Source organism: Halichoerus grypus, chromosome 2 (genome assembly GCF_964656455.1).
Source record: "Halichoerus grypus chromosome 2, mHalGry1.hap1.1, whole genome shotgun sequence".
Lineage (NCBI taxonomy): Eukaryota > Metazoa > Chordata > Mammalia > Carnivora > Phocidae > Halichoerus > Halichoerus grypus.
The window spans coordinates 175,394,465-175,421,765 of record NC_135713.1 but is presented as its reverse complement, the minus strand read 5'-3'; the positions used below and the strand labels follow the sequence as shown (position 1 = coordinate 175,421,765).

The 27,301-nt window shown below is 35.4% G+C and overlaps 1 protein-coding gene across 2 annotated transcripts in view; it reads left to right on the top strand.

Annotated features, from left to right (window-relative positions):
• BRIP1 (BRCA1 interacting DNA helicase 1) overlaps positions 1-27,301 on the top strand; it is a 179,101-nt gene that overhangs the window by 40,122 nt on the left and 111,678 nt on the right. For both annotated transcript variants that reach the window (XM_036081775.2, XM_078064214.1), the window contains 4 exons: positions 12,987-13,277; positions 15,698-15,919; positions 18,828-19,027; positions 24,560-24,692. In XM_036081775.2, coding sequence (XP_035937668.2) covers positions 12,987-13,277; positions 15,698-15,919; positions 18,828-19,027; positions 24,560-24,692 — 846 coding nt within the window. The remainder of the gene's footprint in view (positions 1-12,986; positions 13,278-15,697; positions 15,920-18,827; positions 19,028-24,559; positions 24,693-27,301) is intronic.

Sequence of the window (27,301 nt, the reverse complement as noted above, 5' to 3'; positions counted from 1 at the left end):
CATTTAGAATTCATTGTTAACAATATTCATGTATCAGTGATCTTGATCTCTTCATATTTTTGGTTAGAAAAAGTTTATCCAGATTTGCTTTAGGATCAATGTTGTACGTGTTTTATAAAAAGGAATTTGTAGGGGCACTTGGGTGGCTCAGTCAGTTAAATGTCTGCCTTCGGCTCAGGTCATGATTCCAGGGTCCTGGGATTGAGCCCCGTGTCAGGCTCCCTGCTCAGCCTGGAGCCTGCTTCTCCCTCTCCCACTCCCCCTGCTCATGCTCTCTGTTGCTATCTCTCTCTCTCTCTCTCTCTCAAATAAATAAATAAAATCTTAAAAAAAGAAAAAGAATTTGTAAATTTTCCTTACTTTAAAAATATTAAGGAAATTTCATACACAAAGCAGAGGACCATATAATGAACCTCCTTGTGCACATTACTCAGCTTTTATAATTATTAATATTTTGCCATTTACCTCCCCTATTTGTTTTATTTACCCTTTGCCTTTTTTTTTTTTTTTTTTTTGAGAGGGATGAGAAGAGGAAAGAGTGAGGAACTGGAACTTTTTTTTTTAAAGTTTTATTTTTAAGTAATCTCTACATCTAACATGGGGCTTGAACTCACAACCCCAAGATCAAAAGTTGCATGCTCCACCAACTGAGCCAGCCAGGGGCCCCAAAAGGGGCTGCTTTTATTTTTTTAAAAAATTATTTATTTATTTATTTATTTATTTATTTTAATTTTTTAAATTTAATTTAATTTTTTAAAATTTTATTATGTTACGTTAATCGCCATACATTACATCATTACTTTTTGATGTAGTGTTCCATGATTCATTGTTTGCATATAACACCCAGTGCTCCATTCAATACGTCCCTCTTTAATACCCATCGCCAGGCTAACCCATCCCCCTACCCCCTTCCCCTCTAGAATCCTCAGTTTGTTTCTGAGTCCATAGTCTCTCATGGTTTGTCTCCCCCTCCAATTTCCCCCCCTTCATTTTTCCCTCCTACTATCTTCTTTTTTTTTTCTAAACATATAATGTATTATTTGTTTCAGAGGTACAGGTCTGTGATTCAACAGTCTTAAACAATTCACAGCGCTCACCATAGCACATGCCCTCCCCAATGTCTATCACCCAGCCACCCCATCCCTCCCACCCCCCACCACTCCAGCAACATTATTTTTAAAAATAATCTCTATACCCAATTTGGGGCTAAGGGACTGGAATATTTTAAAGCAACTATTAGACTTTACATATATTTACCCATGCATAATTTAGCATTTATTTCTAACAGCTATTGACTTTTAAAAATATAGCAATGACATTTTAAAGGTAATATTACTATGGTTTAGAAAATTAACAGTAATTGTTTGTCTAATACCCAGTCTGTTAACAGTTGTTTTTGATAGTTTAAAAAATGTTTTAGAATTGGCTTTTTAAAAATCAGATTCTAAACAAGGAAGTTGCATGACATTTCTTTTAAGACAGATGCCATTTATTTGTTGAAAAAACTGCATCATTTGTCTTGTAGGATTTTTTATATTCAGGATTTGTTTGAATTTATCTTCATGGTATCGTTTAAGATAGTGCTTTATCCCCAGATTTCTAGTAATGGTAGTTAGATTTAGAGGTTGAATTAGATTCAGGTTTGATTTTGCCCTTGTATTTTGTTTTTCAAGACTAACACAAAGTGATATATGCTTACTGTTGCATCCTTCAGGAGACAAATAGTGTCCAATTATTTCTCTCTTTTTTAAAAGATTATTTATTTATTTATTTAGGGAGAGAGAGAGTGCACGAGTGTGTGTGTAGGAGGAGGGGCAGAAGAAGAGGGAGAGAGAGAGAATTCTCAAGCATACTCCCCACTTAATGCAGAGCCCGAAGTGGGGCTTGATCTCAGGACCCTGAGATCATGACCTGAGCCGAAACCAAGAGTCACTCACTTAACTGACTGAGTTACCCAGGCATCCCCAATTATCTTTCTTTATAATAATGGATCAGGATCATGTTTGCATGTCACTTAATATTCTTCTGCATCACTTTTAATGACTACATTGCATTTTGTGGAGTGGCTGTTCTATAATTTATGTTTATAGTCTGTGGTTGGATATTTAGGTGAGAGTCATTGTCTTTCACTATGCTAGTTATTTAGTGGGTTTTATTATATTGAAGACTCAGAGACTTCTTCAACTTAGGGAAAGTCTCATGTTATTACTTTGATCATTTCAACCGTCAATCAAGAATAATTTCTTTTGAGGGGCGCCTGGGTGGCTCAGTCGTTAAGCATCTGCCTTCGGCTCAGGTCATGATCCCGGGGTCCTGGGATCGAGCCCCACATCGGGCTCCCTGCTTGGTGGGAGGCCTGCTTCTCCCTCTCCCACTCCCCTGCTTGTGTTCCCTCTCTCTCTATCAAATAATAAATAAATAAAATCTTTAAAAAAAATAAAAAGAATGATTTCTTTTGAAGAAGTAGAAGCCCATTCAAAATAAGGTCAAGCAAGAAATACAGTTGCCCTTATTGGAACTCAAAAGTTTTTAGGTTCTCTTCGGGGCCTCAAGTTTGTCTTCTCTGCCTCTCTGCAGAATTCTCTCATTTTTTTTCTCTGTCATATGAATTAACCATGACATCTCAGAATGGAAACCTTGAAGTCTTATGAAATGTTCTTGTCTACTCTCTATAGTTAATCTAAATGCCCCAAATACAAGTTCTTGGAAAATGAATCTTACCGGTCTTGCTATGCATGGGAGTATTTTGGGTGTGGTCATGTGTTATTAGGTCCACCTTTTTAGCAGGGGCTATAGATGATAAACTCTTTTAAGAATATAGGGTTGGCTGGGCGCCTGGGTGGCTCAGTCGTTAAGCGTCTACCTTCAGCTCAGGTCATGATCCCAGGGCCCTGGGATCGAGTCCCACATCAGGCTCCCTGCTTGGCGGGAGGCCTGCTTCTCCCTCTCCCACTCCCGCTGCTTGTGTTCCTGCTCTCATTATCTCTGTCTCTGTCAAATAAATAAATAAAATCTTAAAAAAAAAAAAGAATATAGGGTTGGGGCACTTGGGTGGCTCAGTCGATTAGGTGTCTGACTCTTAAGTGTCTGACTCTTGATTTCGGCTGGGGTTGTGAGATGTAGCCCCTTTCGGCTGTGCACTCAGTGCAGTCTGCCTGTCCCTCTCCCTCCCCCTGCTTGCCCTCTCTCTCTTTCAAATAAATAAATAAAATCTAAAAAAAGAAAAAAAAGAATATAGGGTTGGACACATGTCTAAAGAGGTGCCTAGCACAACATCTTTATCATGTATACTAAATTCTTACATATATAAAAATACCATTCTTCAGCATAATACCCTCCAGTACCATCCATGTCGTTGCAAATGGCAAGATCTCATTCCTTTTGATGGCTGCGTAATATTCCATTGTATATATATACCACATCTTCTTTATCCATTCATCTGTCGATGGACATCTTGGCTCTTTCCACAGAGAAAGACATGTATCATATGACCTCACTGATATGAGGAATTCTTAATCTCAGGAAACAAACTGAGGGTTGCTGGAGTGGGGGGTGGGGTGGGAGGGATGGGGTGACTGGGTGATAGACACTGGGGAGGGTATGTGCTCTGGTAAGCGCTGTGAATTGTGCAAGACTGTTGAATCTCAGATCTGTACCTCTGAAACAAATAATGCAATATATATTAAGGAAAAAAAAAGAGAAGAAGAAGATAGCAGGAGGGGAAGAATGAAGGGGGGGAAATCGGAGGGGGAGAAGAACCATAAGAGACTATGGACTCTGAAAAACAAACTGAGGGTTCTAGAGGGGAGGGGGGTGGGAGGATGGGTTAGCCTGGTGATGGGTATTGAGGAGGGCACGTTCTGCATGGAGCACTGGGTGTTATGCACAAACAATGAATCATGGAACACTACATCTAAAACTAATGATGTAATGTATGGGGATTAACATAACAATAAAAAAATAAAAAAAAATACCATTCTTGCCTATCTTCCTTTCCAAATACTTTTTGGTTATTCTCACTAGTTTATTTTTCAGATTAAATTTAGAACCTGTTGTAGTATTTTAAGTCTACATTGATATGGTAGCTGCTAGCCACATGTAACTATTTAAATTAATAAAAATGTAGTTCCTTAGTTGCACTAAGCACATTTCAAGTACTCACTAGCCCCATGTAGTAGTTAGTGGCAAGTGTACTGAATAGTGCAGATACAAAGCGTTCTATCATCACAGAAAATTCTATCGGGTACTGCTGCTTTAGAGGCTTGTACGTTGATAATAAGTTATCCTTTTTTTAATGCTCATGAAGGAGTCAAAAATCTCTATTTTGTGTAGGTTTTGCTTGTAACATTTTGGTCAATTATATAGGAGAAGGTGATGTCACAGGATAGCTTTGTTTTCTCATTTTAAAAAGTTCATTGAAGGAAGTTTGAAAAATACGTAAGTGTGCAGTTGGATTAATTTTCACCAACCAAATAATACATCTTTTACCACATTTCCTTTATTCCTGGGTTCTATTTGATTCATGTCTGATTATTTGGATTTCATAATCATGTAGTTTTGTTCAAGAAGAGCAGATAAGTATTTTTCTAATACCACATCAAGAGGTACATTGATGCCAGTTTGACCACTGTATCATTTGACCATTTGGTTAAACTGGTGTCCATGATAAAGGCACATTTTTCTTTTGCTGTTAATAAGTAATCTGTGGGGTGATATTTGGAGGATGTATGAATATCTTGTTCCCCAACAACTTTACACTCAATGATTTTAGCATCCATTTAGGTAGCTTTCAGGAATCAGTAATTACATGAGAGTTGCAAAATGGTGATTTTAAAAATTCTGTTTACATACAATTTTTAGCTGATATTCTGTAAGGAAGAGCTTTCCCTTTTCCCCTCATACTCTTTGATTTATTTTTTCTTTTCTTTTTTTTGTTATAAACACCCCAGGTATGTCTCATGAAGTTGGCCAGTGTGACTTACTATACTTTGAGACTTGTTGCTATAGGCACTTCTGTGTAAAGTGCTGTTAAACCAAGAGAATTTTTGCTTTATAGGTTTGGTCATTTTTAACATGTGTTTATTCTTAAAATGAGAATTTTTATAGAATATAATTGTTATAAATTTAGGTAAAAAGTTTTACTGCTTTGGATCTTTTTTGATTAATTCTACTGAAACATAAACTTTTCAGAAACTGGGGCAACTGTGTTAAGGAATTCCCATTTACACCAGGCAAGAAAGTAAACAGTAAGTGGAGAGTAGGGTAACAAACACTTACGGTATCAAAAAACAACCGTGAAAAGGATCTGTCTTAATGTGCTAGCCCATTGCAGTTTAACATATTGCTTACAACCTTCACAATAGAATTTGAGTGACTTCAGTTACACATTCCAGGAGACTGGCAGTCTGTTACAATCAGAGTCTGAACTTTAGAGCAGGCTAATTTACAGCGATGGGATGAAGAAAGTTGTGGATTTGTATTACACACTCTCACCTGACACTGTATCTGATCCCTTACCTGCTGATTGACATCTTGAATGAGCTCTTTGAAGCAAGTTCCAGCTTAATTAAAACGTTTGCTTGGTTAGCAGTGATCTGTGAAAGCCTGTGATAAATATTGAATCAGGTTCACCTGCTGGTTGCTGTGAGTGGATAAACAGCTGCTTTGTGCAGTTTAATCATGAAACTGGCAGTAGAGTACTACTGTTTGAATTTTTTAAAAAGAACAGTTGAGAAGGTATAGTTATGTCACTTTTGCTATCTTACTAGAGTGTGTGCTTATGTGAGATTTTGCACAACAGGCATTCAGTACCTGTTTGGATGGCTTAGACAACAGCAGTTGGTTGATAAAGATTAACAATAAACCCTCTTTTTTGTGTCTCAAAGATCATAGTATAATTCTACCTTCATTGGTTTTTTACCACTAGCTTTTTATGTGCATGGCATTCTGAAATTAAAAAGGGTAATATTTTGCTTTTTTGCCGAATTAAATGGTAGATGAAAATGAGCCTGTTAAACAGTCTTTGTTTTGAGGTTTAAGTTTATGAATTCCAACTTTTCCACAAAGTTATCATGTATTTATAACAACTTGAGGAACTCTTTTAGATTTTATTTTTTTATCTGTAAAATGGAGTTAAAAATAAACAATGGCAATAAACTAGGTGTTTTAGAATTATGTTAATATTAGGTAATTAACAAACAAAAGATAAATGAATTTACAAGCAGTGGAGGAACCTTTGTAATATTGTCTTCTTTGGACTCTGAACTTGTTTATTCCTCTACAGAACAAATGTGTCTGGCCAAGTTGGTTGTAAAGAAAATGCTGTTTCCATTTGATTTTCATTATAAAATCAGACATAAATTCTGGAAGAAAGCCCTCACCCAGTAAGTCACAGTCCAGTCTTCTTGAGCACCTGAGGAAAGTTTGGACTTACTTTCTGGAAATGCACACAAAATTGTGTCTGTAGTTTCTGGGTGATCTCAAACCCTCTCTTCTGTAACAGTTCATGGACCCTAAATTAAGAACATATTTCCTAATAAATTAGGTTGAAACATTTTGGTCAAGAGGTATTAAGATGAAAGCTATCTGCTTTCATAAGCAGCTGAGGAAGAACCAGAATAGACTGTATTTGTTATGCTAGGTTTCTTTTGAAGTACTTTTTAGCATTTTTCAGATATATTGTTCACTACAATCATTAGCTCCAAAGATTATCTACTACAGTGGGTGTTCCTAATTCTGTACCTAAAGTTTTATAGTTTTATTCCTATCATCAGTTTGTTTGGAATTTTATGGGGAGAATAAAATTTTATTTAAGTTACACTCGTTCTGCTCAACATTGTTTTTTTGATGTTTATGTTGATGCATGCAACTCTGGTTTTTATTTTTTTCATTATGGGTAGTATTCTATTGATTGAGAAAAAACCCCACAATTTATTTATCCATTCTTTTTTTGATACATTTAGCTTGTTTTCCTCACTATTAAAACAATGCTGCAAAGAATATCCCTATTGTATCTGTCTTAATGTGCAAGAGTTTCTTTATAATGTATACTTTACAGAGTCATGCTGGGTCAGAATGTCTATGTATCTTTGATTCACTAGATCAACAGTTTCCTCTACAAAGTGGATGTGCCACTTTCTACTTGGGTCAGCAGTGTGTGAGAGTTGCTTCATATCTTCTCTAACACCCTATCTGATGGATGGGAAACAGAATTGAATTATGATTTTAATTTGCATTTTCCTACTTAGTAATGAGGTTGAGCATTAAATTATATGCTCGTTTCTGATGTTTATAATAATAAACATTTTTATTTTGAAGTAATGTTTATATAATAAACATTTCTGATGTTTATTGGCCTTTCAGCTTTTCTCTTCTGTGATTTTCTTGTTCTGGGCCATCTATTGGATTTGTCTTTTAAAATTGATTTGTTGGAATTCTTCATATGTTACAGATACTGGTCTTTGGTTATATGCTATCTTCACTTAGTCTGTGCTGCTGCCTTTTTCCCTTTTTTTTTTTTTCTTTTTTAAATGAAGGGGAGTGCCATTTTAAATAGACATTTTACATCTTAACAAGATTGTGTTTTCAGTCATTGTGTTTTTGGTGTATTGTTTAAGAAATCCTTCCCCACATTGGGATCATAAACATATTTTCCTATATAGGGCCAGAGACCTTATTTATCACAAAACATAAAATATTTACTTTCTGGCCCTTTACAGAAAAAGTTTGTTGATGTGTGCTTTAACAGTCTCTTAATTGAGAGTTTTGCGGTTTCTTTTTCTTGAGGAACATAATGTAAATCTTGTTAGAAAATATTTGATTTAAATATCAACTAATAATAAGTTAAAATAGGTTTTTTGAACTAAATTTTATACCTTATCTTTAGGAATATTTTGTAATTGCATTCAGTAAATAATGCACTTAGAGTACTAACTTTAAATAGTTCTGTAATTCATGAGTGAAACTGGTATTGATAAGCTCCAAAAACTGCTTTGTAGTACAAGAGTGAAGCATTGTCAATGAGATAAGGTGACACTTGTCATTATCTTCTGCTTGGCTTGATCTATTAGAAATTCTAATATTTCTTGAATGAATGAATGAGATAGAACATATAAAGTGTTTAGCACAGGGACAGTCTTAATAAATGATCACTATAATTAACAGTGACTATATCAGGATATGTGTTTGTTGCTCACAACTATAAAGTGGCCCAGATATTAGCATAACAAGATGATTTTTCTTTTTGGCCTTGAAAATAACAGATTGCCCTGCACTTTTTCTTTTAAAAGCTAACCTTTTTATTTTGAAGTAACTTTTTGATATGTGAAGAACTTCAAATTAGGACATCAATTATGCATCTGTTGGATAAATACAGTGCTGTACATGTACAGTACTTGGCTTGGGGACATAAGTCACAGTCTTTCAATTAAAAAAAATTTAAGTTATAGTCATATGCAAAACACCATGTTTCTGAATGAGTTATATAAAGAAACGTAAGACATAGTTTCTGTCCTCAAGGAATTTGCAGTGTGGTTGAAAGACAATACATGCACATGTGGAAAGTTTTAGAAAAGTATGTAATTATTTCATGGACCTAGTTTTCCCTTTATTTCCTACAAATTAACTTCTTTTGGTCTTTTTTCCTCTTTACTTTTTTATATACTTATTTTTCACATAAATATACCCTTTTATGTCTGTGTTTATAATTCAATTCAGAGCCTCCTTTTAGAAGGTTACCTGATTTTTGACTTAGCAAAGTAACTTCTCTGACAATACAACAATATCCTTTGTTATTTTCCATTTTTAAATGTGTTTAGTCACCATGCTCATTTTTATTTTTCAACTATTTAGGCATAGTAATTTTTTTAATGTATTTTTTTAAGATTTTATTTATTTGAGAGAGTGAGCGAGTGAGTGAGAAAGAGAGAGAGCGCATGTGGGGTGAGGGGCACAGGGAGAAGCAGACTCCCTGCTGAGCAGGGAGCCTGATGGCAGGGCTCGATGCAGGGCTCGATTTCCGGACTCCAGGATCATGACCCGACCAGAAGGCAGACTCTTAACTGACTGAGCCATCCAGGCACCCCTAGGCATAGAAATTTTTATGTTGTTTTTGTGGGGAAAGGTTGGAGAAAACTATGAAACTTTAGACCTTGACATTGTATCTTATTCTACTTGAACTTACAACTTTCTGAAAGGAATAGTGACAAGGACTCAGAATTTGGTCTTTCTTTCAAGATCAAATCTTATAATCTTTCTTCCTTCTTTCAAAAATTTAGATATATATTTCTATATCATAGGACAAGAGGGAGAATAGATAGAAATTGTTAGACATGAAGAGAATTTTCTAAAATCCTTGGTTGCTGACCTTCTAAGAACAGTTTGACTATTGTAGATGTGAAATGTATTTTAAACAATTGACTCCTACATATGGAAAGAATATAGTGTCACGCCCACATGCATCTCTTGTGTTTCTCCTTATGTATGTAGGCTCCATGCCCAACGTGGAGCTTGAACTCATGACCCTGAGATCGAGTCGCATGCTCCACTGATTGAACCAGCTAGGTGCCCTTATAGTTTTTGTTTGTTTGTTTGGTTTGTTTTTTCTCTTTAAATGATAATGGAATTTTGGTGTTATTTGGGTTGGTTTGGTGTTACTTCTTGTCTTTTGTTGAAGTAAAAGGACTCTAGACAGTTTCTATAGGAGAAGCAGCCATCTCTTAAAGGGCTTGGCTCTGCCACTCAGTGTAGCCACTTTCAGGTCTTAGAGATTACAGGTTTTGGGGAGCCTATATGTTTTATCTTTCTTGACATTCAGATACGTTGGATGAAAGTGAATACTTTTTAATTTATTCTCCATTTCCTCATGCAGTCTCTGTAAATTCAAAGGTCAAAATCAAAAGGAAAATATCCCTTTGAAAGACAAACCTGATAGCTTGTTAGCAGGAGAAATACTTAATGGAAGGTACAACATTATTTTATTTTGTTCATTTATTGTTTCAAGACGGCTAGGTCAAAGTGTTTTCAGAGAGAGGCCATAAAGTGTTAGCCTATTAATTGGATTGGAGGATATTATGACTTCCTGCCATGACTGTTTTTAGTGTTCTTTCTCTAGTTTTCTTACAGAATTGGAAGTAGGTGATTTTGGTACAAATAATTCTCTTTTGTTGCTAAATAAATGTCTTTTTGAAGCCTCTGTTTTCCTGCCACATTCAGTTTTTTTCTATATTAAATATGATTGTACCAAATCCATTAAATGGAAACTTCAATAGAAGATCACTTCTGAAGAAATAATTCTTCTTTAATATTGCAAAGGAAAAAGAATCAGCTTTCTTTCTTAATTTCCATCTTCTATAATACTTGCTCAGCCACCTACTGAAAAACCATATTCTTGAGTCAGCCTCAAATTCATAGATGATATAATTACTTCAGACCACTATAAAACATAACAAAAATATGTTTAATATAAAATTACCTATAGTTTATAATTCTATCAGTTATGGAGTGAAAAACAGATTTAAGGTACCTAAATAAAGCTGCTCTAATGGGAAAAGTTTTCTTTTCTTTCTTTTTTTTTTAAAGATTTTATTTTATTTATTTATTTGAGAGAGAGAGAGAGAGACTGAGAGAGAGAGCACAAGAGGGGGTAGGGTCAGAGGGAGAAGCAGACTCCCTGCCGAGCAAGGAGCCTGATGTGGGACTCGATCCAGGGACTCCAGGATCATGACCTGAGCCGAAGGCAGTCGCTTAACCAACTGAGCCACCCAGGCGCCTGGGAAAAGTTTTCTGAAACTAGTTCTCAATCTTTTATTTTTGTTAGTTACAGCTACTATCATAACATTTTAAGATAGGGAGATCCTTTTTTAAAATTATTAATGCCAAATTCATCCCTTTTAAAAAGTAAAAAGTTTTAATACAAAACAGCAAGTTATAAAACTATATAATAGCATCCCTTTTTATTTGAAAAAATATGGGAGATATATATGTATAAAGGTCTTTAAGTTATATATTAAATTATTTGTCATAGGTGGTTGACTTATTTTTATTTCAATATTGTTTGGACTTTTGGTTAGAAAAAAGTGGAATTAAAAGGTGTAGGTGATAAAGCTTTAACTGAAATTGATGTTGAAAGTGTTTCATCAAAAAGGAGGTTTTCTAAACCTTGAGAGAAGACCACTTTATTGGATTACTTTTATGCTTGGATATAATATAGCCATATGGTATATAGCATTTCAGTATTCAATTTAATATTCAGTATTTAATTTATTGTATCAAAGGAAGAGAAATAGTATAATGAGTGAAAAGATTAAAGGTACAGAAAAGTAAACTAATTCTGCTACCTAGAGTTATCTTAATTCATTTACCAGGTTAATTAATTAATGTGATCATTGCAAAGGCCAAAACAGAATTCAGTCAGAAATACCATGATATAATTTGCATTCCATTTTCTGTGTGACCATAAATTCTTAGATATTGCAACATATGTAACATAAACCACATGTCAGCTGTTTCCGCCTCACTGTTGACAAGAGCCCCATTCATAACTCTTCTTTTTATCCTTTCAGTGAATAAGTAATTATTCAATATAGAAGGCAGGATATTTGGAACTGGCTATTTAATGTGGCAGCACTCTGTAATGAAATCTGCTGCTACTGGCAACCTGAGAGGGGAATGTAACAATTCCAGCATGGCTGTAACTTTATCTGCTTTGACTGACTGTTTATTTGGCACATCAGTGAACCTTTTATCCCAGTGAGTGACAGCTCCAGAAGGGTCACATTTACATCCATTCTATCATGTATTGTAATATTTAATGGAGGACAAGGTTGAGCGAGACTGGGAGTAATTTGAACTTGCTTTTCCACTGAGTTGAGGCTAAAAGACAGCTTGATCCCCAGTATTGTGGTGTAACGTGCTATGACTTAGCATTTGTTTATGAAGGCTATTCTTACTGATTATAATTAAAAAAAAAAAAAACTTCAGTTAAAAGGTGTATTTGTTCTATTGAACAAATTCTCTTAAGCTACTGTGCTATTTAGCTTTTTTTCCCCATCAGTGACCACTTCTATAAACTAACGATTTCACGGGATTTCTCTTAAATGAGGCTGCATTTTGTCTCATTTGTATAGTAATTGAGGTTGAGGAGGGAATAGTTATTAAGAACTCATGGTTCTAATATATAGCAATGAACTTTTTATTTTATTTTTGAGTTTGGAAACAGAAGAGAAAAATCAGGTAAATAACAGACTATATTCCTGCTGTTCCATATGTTGCGTTTAGGAGACATTTATCTAATTATTTTAATTGTGGAAATGAATTATGAGTAAAATTGTCCAGAAAAAGCTATCCTGAAAAATTTTACTGATGGATTTGAATTCCATGACAGGTAATCGAATTTCAGATGTATTTGTTCCACACAAGCAACCTGCCTCATTATTAAATATTAATAATTTGCATTCATTTGCATCCCTTTGCTAGAGAATAGTTTTCTTGTTTTTAATGCTATTTTAGATTCAACTTGATATTTCTATTTTTTTGGTAAGCTATATTTAAAATGCTCTTTAAAGTGTTGGTATAGAATATTTGAATGGGCTACACTGTGAACAAAAATAGCACTATCAACTCTAAACTGTAGTATTACGAGTTCACTTGAAGCCTAAGCAAAAATGAAAATTGTCCTCCATTTTGTCTTATTTTTATAATTAGAATTAAAACCTCTTAAAACATTTAGAATTTGAGAGTCGTAATGATATGTTAGAAAGCCATGCAAATATGGAAACATTGTAACTTTTAAGAGTGCAAGAAAAGCAATTTGAAATGGAATTTGTATTTTTTTTTTTAATGGCAAGTTTTAGATGATGTAATATCTTGACATTTCTCTTTATTTGACAGTTGTGATTTATTACTTATAGATTCTGATTCTGTGAGGGGTTTAATAACATTTTTTGTGGTAACCAGGCATAAGTTGTCTTTTCTTTCCTTTGTTACAGCCCCCTGGTCACTGTTCCAGGTGTTGTTGTTCTACTAAACAAGGAAGCAGTCAAGATTCCTCAAATACCACTAAGAAGGATCATGGGGGGAAATCCAAGATACCCAAAATATATTTTGGGACACGCACACACAAACAGATAGCTCAGATTACTAGAGAGCTCCGGAGGACAGCGTACTCAGGGGTCCCAATGACTATTCTTTCCAGCAGGGATCATACTTGTGTCCATCCTGAAGTAGTAGGTAGCTTCAACAGAAAAGAAAAGTGCATGGAATTGCTGGATGGAAAAAACGTAAGTAAAGTTATTTTGTTTTAGAGAAAAAAATAAGGCTGAAAAGATTCAATTTACTCAATTTTTTACATGTTCATTTTCTGTTTCATATGTGTATTTCCAGTGATAATCAAATAACTTATGAAAACCAAATGAATTGCTAGTATTGCTATTTTTTTTTTTTAAGATTTTATTTATTTATTTGACATAGAGAGAGACAGTGAGAGAGGGAACACAAGCAGGGGGAGTGGGAGAGGGAGAAGCAGGCTTCCCGTGGAGCAGGGAGCCCAATGTGGGGCTCGATCCCAGGACCCTGGGATCATGACCTGAGACAAAGGCAGACGCTTAACCACTGAGCCACCCAGGTGCCCCTAGTATTGCTATTTTTTGAAAAATAATTTTACCATAAGAAAATCTTTCTTCAAGTTTAAAATGATAGGTTTTGGTTCTAAAGCTTGGGGATATTTAATTCCTTGAAATTAATTTCCTAGTACCTCTTTGAAATCCCGCTACCAAAAATAGTCAAATATGGATGATGTCATAGGAGGAGATAAAAGTATTTAAATAATTTAGCCTAATTCGATCTAATTAATATATTTTATATATTTTAAAACTTCATGAGAAGATAGTTTATTTAGGCTCTCTCTTTGAGTAAATTTTTAAATGCTTTTTAATTGAATGAGAAATATAATGATTATCCTATCTTGTAATTCTGATAAGTACAAACTTCTCTTTCAAAAAAAGTTATATTAAATTATTAACTTTAAAGATATGTCGTTGGTGGTTTTGAAGTTTTCCAGGGAAATCTTGAATAATATGAATTTGGTCAAGGTGGAATTGAGAAGTCTTCTTTAGTAAAAACATAATAATTTTTTTGGCGGTATTAGTTTGGTAGTCTGTGTACAGTTTAATAATTCGTTTAGTCTGAAACTGAAGTTACAAGTCTGGAATATACTCAGAAATTATTCATGAACCATAAATTGATAGTCTATGAAATGACCAATGGTAAATTAATATATTTTGAAAGTTGTTCTATCTTTCCACTAGTATTTTGTCGAACAGAGTTGGTTCTACACAAAAGGCTATGAGCCATAGACCCTAGAGTTTCATTTAATTGATATATCACCTTCTACCATGTAATGTGAATATATTATTTTATATTATGCATTTCTTTCTCATTGGTTATAAATAATTGAAGATACCTGCTTTTGGTTGCCTGGACCTAATTCTGCCTCAGAATGCTTAGCTCATAGCCATACATGAACATTCTTTTTCTTGTTCTCAAGTCCTTAGGGTAATTTGGTATTGTAATGATGGCCAATTACAAAGTCACTATAGGTGTCTATGTTTACTGTGGCTGAATTACCAAAGCGAAATGATAAATAGATAACTGACAGTTTGAGTGAAAAAGAGTTTAAATGTGTGATAACACTTCAATTGACAGACTCCCCTCAGGGTTGTGTTACACAGCTAAAATGGATGAGCCATTCTAGTTTTGCTATCAGCCTGCGCAGGAGTGTCATTCTAAGTGCCCTTAAAGTCTAAACTTTCCGATTTTTTGGCTTGATCCAAAGGCACATGTGTTTTTGTTCACTGTTTCTTTTACGATAGTACTCCTATACTGGAAAAGCAATGCACTTATCTGCTAAAAGTTAATTTTTGTTTCAAATAAGAAAAACTAATCTTAACTAGCCCTAGAAATAATTCTAAAAAATTATTTTAGATATGGAAGAATGTGTTTTTTGTGAAGATGAGATTTAACAGTTAATAATCATGTTCTCATTTTAATGTTGGGTCACATTTTAGAGATGTATCCATATGTACATATGTATAGAAGAAGTGTAAATGAAATACATCAAAATGTTACTAGTACATTCTTTCTGTGATAGAATTATAGATAATTTAGTGGGATTTTTGGTACTCCGTTGTATCTTCCAGATATTTTATAGTGAACACTCTTCTATTTTTTTCCCCTAAGACATACCTTTCTCCCTTTCTCCTTTCTTCCTTTCGTTTTACTTCTTTATATTTGATTAAGTAATACTGTCTCATGGCTCAAACTGAAAATGTACAGAAGTGTTTATAGAGCAAAATCTCTCTCACTCCTGTCCCCAAGTCACTTAGTTATCTTTGAAAGCAACCAGTGATACCATTGTTCTTGTGTATCCTTCAAGAAATATTTTTGCCTAATATCACTTTAATCAGAACAATCCACAGCAAACATAATTCAAAACATTTTTTTCAGGTTAATTTAGAGTATCTAGAGCTATACTGAGTCAACTAATAGAGTTTCTTTAAAATGGTTGTGATTATGGTTATGGTATAATTTCTCTCCTGTAAAATCTTTGCCTTGTGGTTTTAATGATGTTCTGAAAATTCTGAGATAAACTTGTTTTATTCCTTTGTTGATTCACATTTCAGTAACGCATGTTTGTTTTTAGGGCAAATCCTGCTATTTTTATCATGGTGTACATAAAATTAGTGATCAACACACATTACAGACTCTTCAAGGAATGTGCAAAGCCTGGGATATAGAAGAACTTGTCAGCTTGGGGAAGAAACTAAAGGCATGTCCATATTACACAGCACGAGAACTAATAGAAGATGCTCACATAATATTTTGTCCTTACAACTATCTTCTAGATGCACAAATAAGGGAAAGTGTGAGTAACTATGTGAAAATTAGAACTTTTCTCCTACTTATTGGAATGTAAATGATCAATGTGAAAGCTTTTAGATGTTTTACTTTTTACTTTATTTTTTGCTTTATATTTAATTTATGTAAATGTATAAGATTAGAGTACTGAAAACATATACTGAGGTGTATTAAAAACTGAATTTTAGATCTTATCACCTTAATGTCCAAGGTAATTAATACTTTTAAGGACCTAGTACTGAGTGGGATTTTGATGGGGTTTTTTCAGCCTATAATAATGACATTTTGGGCTTGACGATTCTTTGTTGTGGTGATTTATCTTGTGTACTGTAGGATGCTGAGCAGCATCTCTGGTTTTATCCACTAGACACCAGTAGCACCCTTAACAGCTGTCACAATCAAAAATGTCTCCAGACATTGCCAAATATAACCTGGGGGTGCAAAATTACCCCCAGTTGAGACCTAGTAATAAGTATCACTCCTTCTACTTATGAATGGTCAGAATTATTTTAAAACATTCATCTGAAGAATCTATAGTTTGAAGAACTCTGTGGGGAGAATATGTATACTATGTAAATTATGCTTTGTGAGCTTTTGAGAAAGGAAGTTTGGATATAGCATTTGTGTTTATTTGCATGGTTCGTCTTAAAACCATCCAGTTGTTACAGCATAAGAGAAAAAGTGAATAACTTGGGGGAGCCTGGGTGGCTCATTCGGTTAGTCGTCCGACTCTTGATCTCCGCTCAGGTCTTGATCTCAGGGTTATGACTTTGGGCTCCATTTTGGGCTCCCCACTGGGTGTGGAGCTTACTTAAAAAAAAAAAAGCGAATAACTTGGTATATTCACCTGTTATTCCTCTCTTTAGATCTTACTGCACAACTCTCATTAGCTTTCTATTTAATCTTAAAATTAGTAGGCATTATTATGTTTACTCTTTCTACTGTCCTACCTCTTATTTGGTTGCCTCTTAGCAAGGCCCCTTTCATTTGAGCCACTGTACATATTAATGCCAGGTCAGTCTTCCTAATATTATTTTTATTACAGCTTTCTTCTGCTTCAAAATCTATTGCACTCTTGGCTCATGGGATAAAATCCATATTTCTTTTTTATTTTATTTAATTTTTAAAATTTTTTAAAATTTAAATTCAATTAATTAACATAGTGTATTATTAATTTCAGAGGTAGGGTTCAGCGAATCATCGGTCTTATATAAAACCCAGTGCTCATTACATCACATGCTATCCTTAATGTGCTATCCTTAATGTCCATCACCCAGTTACCCCATCCGTCCCACTCCCCTCCCCTCCAGCAACCCTGTTTGTTTCCTATGACTGAGTCTCTTATGGTTTGTCACCCTCTCTGACTTCGTCTTCTTTTATTCTTCCCTCCCTTCCCACATGATCCTCTGTTTGGTCTCTTAAATTCCACATATGAGTGAGATCATATGATCATAATTGTCTTTTTCTGATTGGCTTATTTTGCTTAGTATAATACTCTCTAGTTCCATCCATGTCATTGCAAATGGCAAGATTTCATTTTTTTTGATGGCTGAGTAGTATTCCATTGTGTATATATATACCACATCTTCTTTATCAATTCATCTGTCGATTAAAGTCCATGTCTCTTAAGCTTACTCTCAAGATGCTCAATAGTCTGGCTTGAATCTACCTTTTTGGACATCTCTGCTACAAACTCCCAACTTGGACCCTTCAAGAATTACCTCATAGTCCCCTGAGGATATCTTGTTCTTAACTGTATCTCTGCTTCTGATGATGCCTATATTGAAATGCCCCGACTCCCTTTGCTATCCAAATCCAAATTCTACTCACCTTTTATTTATTTATTTTGGGGGGAGGGCAGAGGGAGAGAGAGAGAGAATCTTAAGCAGGCTCCATGCCCTGTGGGGAGCCTGACGTGGGGCTTGATCTCACAACCCTGGGATCATGATCTGAGCTGAAATGAAGAGTTGGACGCTTAACTAAGCCACCCAGGCAACCCTCTATTCATCTTTTAAACCCCAATATATTTCGTATTCTTCCATGATTCTTTTTCAGTCATTGTCAACTCTCTGTATATTTTTTCCTCAGAATAACTCACTGGCAGTTGCTTTGTAACATTACTTTGTAGAAGCCAGGACTCTTTCAGTTGCAAGTGACAGAAACCCAGCTTCAGTAGAGCTTAAGAAAAAATACTTGGCTGACTTCAGTGTGATGGCTTTATTCTCAGGCAGTTTCTTTCCAGTGGGAACAAAGATAACCACAAGCAGCCACCTAACCTGGAAAAAAGAACATAATCTTATATTCAGCACCCAAATTTCTCTGATTGGCCTACCTTGAATCTCATCTCCATTCTTGAACCTGTGACCACAGAGGGATGGAATACTTTAACTGACAAGCCTGGGTTCTGAGTCTATGGTGTGAGAGTGGTGATGTCCCTTAATTAACAGATGAACAGCTGCGAAAGAACAGTTCTCAAAATGAAGGGTTGTAGGAACAACTAAAACGAAACAGATACATGCTGTATTTATATTAGTATTTTGAGAGTCTTTTGAATCTTGTATAATTATTTTAGTTTTAAAGTTTTTTTTTTTAACTCCTCTTTTAAAATTATGTTGGAGATTGCATAGTGAGATTTTTATACCCTTTTGTGTGGCCAGCTGTACCTTAATCCAGACTCCGTTAACTCATTTTGGTTGATAGATTCACAAAGTATTTTGAGAGTGAAAAATGGGAAACTATAATGTTGATATTTGTTAGCCTTAGTGCTTTAAAAGTTTTAGACCTAGAATCAGTTACTTAGATAATTATCCTTGCCATGTTGGCCTATAGTGTGAAGTTTTAAATGCAATATCTTGCCTACTGCTGTTAAGTCCATTTTACTGAATGTTTTACAGGAAAATTCTTTTGTCTTATAGATGGATATCAATCTAAAAGAACAGATTATCATTTTAGATGAAGCTCATAACATTGAAGACTGTGCTCGGGAGTCAGCAAGTTACAGTGTAACAGAAGTTCAGCTTCGGTTTGCTCGAGATGAACTAGATAGTATGGTCAATAATAATATAAGGAAGAAAGACCATGAACCTCTGCGAGCTGTGTGCTATAGCCTAATTAAGTAAGAACATTTGTCTAACAGTGTCATTTGTGCTGCCTTTGTATTAAAAACATGTTTTTTTATGCCATAGTATTTTAATTAGTAAACTTTGATCAGGCAACTTAGGAAATGGATTATTCCTTGCCTGTTAAACTTTTAGAAATAGGCCAGTCCAAACTTTTGTCTTGTTCAAAAGAATATAATAAATAATCGATTTTTAAATTGGTAATTATGAATCTTATTTCTCATTTAACAGAATAATTTAACAGCCCATGTATGATGTGTATAGGACATTGGGCTGAACATAAACTAAAGATGATTTTAAGTAACATATTTTAAAATTTTAGATTATGGCTTTAACTTATTGCTTTATCTTTCAGTTTGAGTAGGATTCTGGTTTGATGAGTTTTAATCAAGATTTCACTACTTTAGTAGATTTAGTAATAGTTTTATTAAAGTTTACGTTGAATTCCTTTTTATTAGACATTAGGTTGTTGATCTAGAATCTCTTTATCTTAGATCTTGACCCTATATCCTATTCCATTTACTGCAGCAGTTTTGTTTCCTTCATAGTATAAAGTTTTTTTTGAATGTTATATAGTCACATGTTTGAACATAAAAGATATACAAATTTATGTTGTAAAAACTCCTTTCCACCCCATTCCCCATCTGCTTAGCCCCTCCTCCTGAATAAGTTTATCCTTCAGTGCATATTTATGAGCAATTCAGTGCATATATGAGCCAATATAGATACTTTCCCCTATTCCTCCTTTTTTACCCAAATGATGGCATACTATACTTTCATTTTTTTTGTCTTCTCCTTTTTTTTTTTTAAGATTTATTTTAGAGAGAGTGTGTATGCATGTGAGGGGTAAGGGCAGAAGGAGAGGGGGAGAGAGAATCTCTAGCAGACTCCCTGCTGAGCGCAGAACCTGACAATACAAGACTTGATCTCACAACCCTGAGATTATGACCTGAGTCAAAATCAAGAGTCAGACACTTAACTGACTGAGCCACCCAGGTGCCCCATTGTCATCTCTATTTTAAGCATAAAAATATGTTAGTTTTAAAGCCATTTTATTGAGGTATGATTGACATACACAAAGCTGTGAATATTTAATGTATAAAACTTGATGAGTTTGTGGCTAAGTATACATCCATGAAACTATCATCACAATCTATGCCATAAACATCACCTCTGAAAGTTTCCTTCTGCCCTCTATATTATTTTTTTATAAGAACACTTAATGTAAGATCTACCCTCTTTGCAAATTTTTAAGTATACTCTACAATATTGTTAATTATTGGCACTATACTTTTACCTACATTTTCCTGTATCTTGCCTTTTTTCACTTAATATATTTTGGAGATGTTTCCATATCAAGATTTAGAAAGCTTTCTCAGTTTTAAAAAATAGTTGCCTAGAATTCTGTTACATGGATGTACAATAATTTAACTAGCTTCTAATTAATAGGTATTGAGGTTTACAATCTTTTGCTGTTACATTGCTGTAATGAATAACTTTGAACATAAATTATTTCATATGTACGGGAGTATATAGGAAAATTCCTAGAAATGGGATTGTTTGATCTACCTGTAATTCTGACAAGTATTTCTAAAATTTACACAATAAGTGAGCAGGTGGAGGACTAATTTATACTCTTGTGAGCAATGTATGAGAGAATGAACATTGTTTTTTTCTAGTCTGATGGGTGAAAAGTGGTATTCCAGTGCAGTTTTTACTTACATTCTCTTAATATGATTGGTATTAAGCATTTTTTTAAAAGATTTATTTATTTTAGAGAGAGAGCGGGGTGGGCGGGGGGAGAGGCAGAAGGAGAGGGAGACAGAGTCCCAGGCAGACTCCGCACTGAGCGTGGAATCCAATGTGGGGCTCAGTCTCACAACCCTGAGATCACGACCTGAGCTGAAACCAAAGAGTAGGACACTTAACTGATTGGGCCACCCAAGTGCCCCAATATTAAGTATTTTAAAAGGCCACTTATATTTCCTTTTCTGTCAACTGTCTGTTGACATCTCTGTCGTTTTTTTGGTTTTGTTACGGTTCTTATTGATTTGTAGAAGCTCTTTGCAAATTAACCCTTTGCCTGTCTGTGATAAAAGTTGCAAATACATTTTCCCCTATTTTGCCATGTGCTTGTGTCTTTCGTTGTGGTATTTTTGTCATGTAGCAGTTTGTCATTTTTATTTCACAGCATAATTTGTTGAAAGAGTTGTCTATAGTTGCTAATTCTATTTTCTCACTTCTCAGTCTTTCCTCACTGATGTCAGTTGTGTTGTCTGCAGAATTCTACTAAAACTGTTCTTATCAAGGTCACCAATGATCCATATGTTGCCAAATCCAAAGGTTAATTTTCTGTTATCTTACTCAGCCTCTCAGCATGTTGTTTGGGTATTGTGGACTCCCACCTCTATGAAAAATGTTTTTGGCTTAACTTCTGTGAAATAATGGAAAATATATACACATTGCTCTCTGTCCCTGGTTCCTGGCACAGAGTTCCTAAAACCTTTGTAATTTCCTAAGTGATAAGAGCACTAAGAGCATGTTTGACTCCAGTTCCTGACAGAACTCCTAAATCCTTTGGGATTTCCTGGGTGCTAGGGCTGTCTTTTGTTCTAATGCAGTGGTGCTTAGTGGGCTCCTGGATGGGGGTGGTCACTAGAAAGACTAAACCATGATTAGAAGCTTAGAACTTTCAGGGGCGCCTGGGTGGCTCAGTCGTTAAGTGTCTGCCTTAGGCTCAGGTCATGATCCCGGGGTCCTGGGATCGAGCCCCACATCGGGCTCCCTGCTCCACGGGAAGCCTGCTTCTCCCTCTCCCACTCCCCCTGCTTGTGTTCTCTCTCTCGCTGTCTCTCTCTGTCAAATAAATAAATAAATTCTTTAAAAAAAAAAAGCTTAGAACTTTCAGCCCCCTGTTCCCTCTGGAAAGGGGAGAGGGAGTGGAGATTGAGTTGATAATAGATCATGCCTATGTGATGAAGCCAGGATTCAGAGAGCTTCCAGATTAGTGAACATATTTATGTGCTTGGAGCATCCCACCTTTCCAGGGGCAGAAGCTCCTGTGCTCAGACCCTTCCAGACCTCTCCCCATTTATCTCTTCATCTGGCTATTTATCTCTATCCTTTATTATATAATAAATTGGTAAACATAGGTGTTTCCTGGAGTTCTGTGCGTTGTTCTAGTAAATGATCACACCTGAGGAGAGGTCATGGGAACCTCTGATTTATAATTGCTTGGTCAGAAGCACAGATGACATTTTGGACTTAAATGCTGGCATCTGAGGTGAAGAGGTGGGGAGGGCAGTCTGGTGATAACTGAATGCTTAGCCTGTGGGGTTTATGCTAACTCCAGTTAGTGTCAGAATTGAATTGAATCATAGGACACCCAGCTAGTGTCTTGGAGAATTGCTTAGTGCAAGGAAAAAAGAATCCCACATACATTTAGTGACCAAATGTGTCAGAAGTGAACTAGTGAGACAAGAGGAGACATATAGGAGTACTTTTTCCTAGATAGCCTCTATGAGACCTGATTTTCCTCTTCCTCATAGTTCATTCTTTCTCAGTTTCTTTTGATAGTTCTTATTCTGTTTGATGTCTAAATGTTGAAGTGCCTCGGGACTTGGTCCTGGGACCTCATTTCTTCTCTATCTCTGTACTTTGCCTAAATTATGTAACCGAGTACCATAGTAGTACTAGTAAGGCCTGAATCTGTGTCTAGCCCAATCAATAATAAATCTAGATTCTAGTCTGTCTCTGGAATGCTATTTTCATATATCCAACTGTACTTTATTTATGTCTGTTTGGAATTTAATTTTCAACTTTACAAAACAAACTCCTTCCCTTTCCCTACCTACTCCCCCCAAATGCCCTGTCTTCCTTATCTAACCAAACAGTACCAGCCAGTTCCTCAAATCAGAAATCTATTATCCTTGATTACTGCCTCACAGTGCCACCTGTATAGTATATCCCAAATCCTTTAATCTCATATCTATTATCCCAGAATCATCTCTCAACTAGAATTCTGTAACAGCCTCCAGCAGGTCTCTGCTTTCATTCTTGCCTTCTCCTATAATCCATTCTGGCTTAGAAACTGGAATCATCTTTTAACACTTAAAATAAATTTTCTCTCTCTTTTTAAGATTGTATTTATTTAGAGAGAGAGTGCACTAGTTGGGGAAAGGGTAGAGGGAGAGGAAGAGCGAGAATCTCAAACAGACTCTGCAAGCGCAGAGCCAGACCCCGGGGGTTGATCTCATGACCCTGAGGTCATGACCTGAGCTGAAATCAAGAGTCAAACGCTCAACGGACTTAGCCACCCAGGCGCCCCAGATTGTCTCTCTCTTATTTAAAATACTCCATTTAAGGGGTTCCTGGGTGGCTCAGTCAGTTAAGCATCTGACTCGACTTGGGCTCAGGTCATGATCTCAGGGTCATGGGATTGAGCCCCACATCAGGCTCTATGCTGGGTGTGGAGTCTGCTCAAGATTTTCTCTCCCTCTCCCTATGGTCCTCCCCACCCCCCTGCTCACAGGCTCACTTTCTCTTAATCAATCCTCCATTTAAAACCTTCCCCTTTGCATTTTGAGTAGAATCCAGATTCCTTACCTTGGCTCAACATGATCTGATTCCTGCTTATCACTCTAACATTGTTCTAACATTGTTCGTAATGTTATTCCTTATTGCCCATTGTGTTGCAACGACAGTGGCTTTCTTTCAGGTCTTTAAATAAGCAAAATTTGTTTACCACTTCAGAATCTTTGCACTAACTGTTGTTTCTGCTTGGAATTTTTTTTTTTTTTTCTGATCCTTTCATGACGGGGTACTTTTTGCATTCAATTGTTAGAATAAATGTCACCTCACAGAGAACTTCCTTGACATTCAAATTAAAATAGCAAGTAGACTACATTAAGCTAATTTATTTTCATTATATGACTTTTCATTACCTGATATTTTCTTGTTTCATTTATGTGTTTCTAAGTTTATTTTTCCCTTTAGTAGAATGTAATTTCCATGAGAATAAGGATCTTGCCTATTTTACTTATTGCTGTATTTCTAGTACCAAGTCCCAGTCCAGTGTCTGACATAATATAGGCATTTAAGTACTTACTGAATGTAAAAATGTGTATGTATACATAAAAATGAATATATTTTCTAGTAACTCTTTTTTGTCTTAATATGTAACACCTTAATTTCTTTATTAGATTGTTTTATATTTCCTTTATGCACATTTGGGATCAGCTCCTATACCTGGTTCTCAGTTGGAAAGATAAAGTAAAGCAGTGTGAATCTAAAAAAACACAACTGGGAAATCACATGCATGTTTCTCTTTTCTGAATAAAAGCTTACTTTTTAGCTATATAAGTGTTTATTATGTAATATGAAATGTGCATGCATTTTAAAAGATGTCTTAATTCACATTTGTATCCTAAGAGCTTCAAGGAATATGATCAATGTATCACAGTTCTCTTTGTTTTGTTGAAATAGTGCATGTAAGGATGATACTGGTTGATGGAATTGTTTTATTTTAGTTGGTTAGAAGCAAACTCTGAACATCTTATGGAAAGGGATTATGAATCATCCTGTAAAATATGGAGTGGAAGTGAAATGCTCTTAAATTTACACAAAATGGGCATCACCACTGCTACTTTTCCCATTTTGCAGGTAAGATTTTTTTTCTACCTGTGACATTTATTTAGTGAATTAGAGATGGTTTAACAGTGAATAAATTAATCCAGACTTAAAAAACGGCAATTTAATTATTTTAAAATTTTATTATCTAAGTTTGTAATCTTTAACTAATGGTGTAAATTATGGATTAAAAAAGTAGCATTATCTAGTTTGAAAGAAATATGGCTTAAAGGAATGAATTGTTTTGTTCAAATCTAAAAGAAGTAAATATTTTTAGGTTGTAAAATTATTTTGTTGGTTATAAAATTAAAAATTTGGAAGATAAAAAGATAAGTTCATTTTTTGTTCTCCTTAACTTAGAGGTTATAAACCTGGGTGGATAGAAATCATGAGTGGGCTGGAGGTTACTATGAATCTCATGAAATTGTATGTAAAATTTTATGAGTATGTACTTTTGTACCTTTTTCTGGATAGAGGCTTTCTGACTTATATTGTGAAAGGTTTTTTTTTTCCTTCCTCCAGATGAATGTTTTTCTTTTCTTTTATTATTATTTTTTATTTAAATTCAATTAGCCAACATATAGTACATCATTAGTTTCAGATGTAGTGTTCAGTGATTCATCAGTTGCGTATAACACCTAGTGCTTATTACATCACATGCCCTCCTTAATGCCCATCACCCAGTTACCCCATCCCCCCACCCACCTCCCCTTCTGCAACCTTCATTTTGTTCCTCAGAGTCAGGAGTCTCTCATGGTTTGTCTCCCTCTCTGATTTCTTCCTATTCAGTTTTCCCTCCCTTCCCCTGATCCTCTTTGCTATTTCTTATATTTTACATATGAGTGAAACCGTATGATAATTGTCTTTTTCTGATTGACTTATTTCACTTAGCATAATACCCTCCAGTTCCATCCACATCGATGTAAATGGTAAGTATTCATTCTTTTTGATGGCTGAGTAATATTCCATAAGCCACATCTTCTTTATCCATTCATCTGTTGAAGGACATCTCGGCTCCTTCCACAATTTGGCTATTGTGGACATTGCTGCTATGAACACTGGGGCAGGTGTCCCTTCATTTCACCACATCTGTATCTTTGGGGTAAATACCCAGTAGTGTAATTGCTGAGTTATAGGGTAGCTCTATTTTTAACTTCTTGTGGAACCTCCCAACTGTTTTCCAGAGTGGCTATCCCAACTTGCATTCCCACCAGCAGTGTAAGAAGGGTTCCCCTTTCTCCATATCCTCGTCAACATTTGTTGTTTCTTGTCTTGTTAATTTTAGCCATTCTAACTGGTGTAAGTGGTTTCTCATTGTGGTATTGATTTGTATTTCCCAGATGACAAGTGATGTGGAGCATTTTTTCATGTGTCTGTTGGCATTTGTACATCTTTGAAGAAATGTCTGTTCATGGCTTCTACCCATTTCTTGACTGGATTATTTGTTTTTTTGGGTGTTGAGTTTGATAAGTTCTTTATAGATCTTGGATACCAGTCCTTTCTCTGATATGTCATTTGCAAATATATTCTCCCATTCCATAGGTTGCCTTTTAGTTTTGTTGACTGTTTCCTTTGCTGTGCAGAAGCTTTTTATCTTGATGAGGTCCCAATAGTTCATTTTTGATTTTGTTTCCCTTGCCTTTAGAGACGTGTCTTGCAAGAAGTTGCTGTGGCTGAGGTTGAAGAGGTTGCTGCCTGTGTTCTCCTCTAGGATTTTGATGGATTCCTGTCTCACATTTAGGTCTTTTGTCCATTTTGAGTTTATCTTGGTGTATGGTGTAAGAGAATGGTCCAGTTTCATTCTTCTGCATGTGTCTGTCCAGTTTTCCCAGCATCATTTATTGAAGAGACTGTTCTTTTTCCATTGGACATTCTTTCCTTCTTTGTCGAAGATTAGTTGACCATAGAGTTGAGGGTCCATTTCTGGGCTCTCTGTTCTGTTCCATTGATCTATGTGTCTGTTTTTATGCCAGTACCATGTCTTGATCACAGTTTGTAATGTAGCTTGAAATCAGGCATTGTGATGCCCCCAGCTTTGGTTTTCTTTTTCAACATTTTCTGGTGATTCAGGGTCTTTTCTGGTTCCATACAAATTGTAGGATTATTTGTTTCAGCTCTGTGGAAAACGTCAATGGTATTTTGATAGGGATTACATTGAATGTGTAGATTGCTCTGGGAGGCATAGACATTTTAACAACATTTATTCTTATAATCCATGAGCATGGAATGTTTTTCCATCTCTTTGTGTCTTCCTCAATTTCTTTCATAAGTGTTCTGTAGTTTTTAGAGTACAGATCCTTTACGTCTTCGGTTAGGTTTATTCCTAGGTATCTTATAGTTTTTGGTGCAATTGTAAATGGGATCTACTCCTTAATTTCTCTTTATTCAGTCACATTGTTAGTGTATAGAAATGCAACTGATTTCTGTGCATTGATTTTGTATCCTGCCATATTGCTGAATTACTGTATGAGTTCTAGCAATTTTGGGGTGGAATCTTTTGGGTTTTTCACATAAAGTATCATGTTATCTGCGAAGAGTGAGAGTTTGACTTCTTCTTTGCCAATTTGAATGCCTTTTATTTCTTTTTGTTGTCTGATTGCTGAGGCTAGGACTTCTAGTACTGTGTTGAACAACAGTGGTGA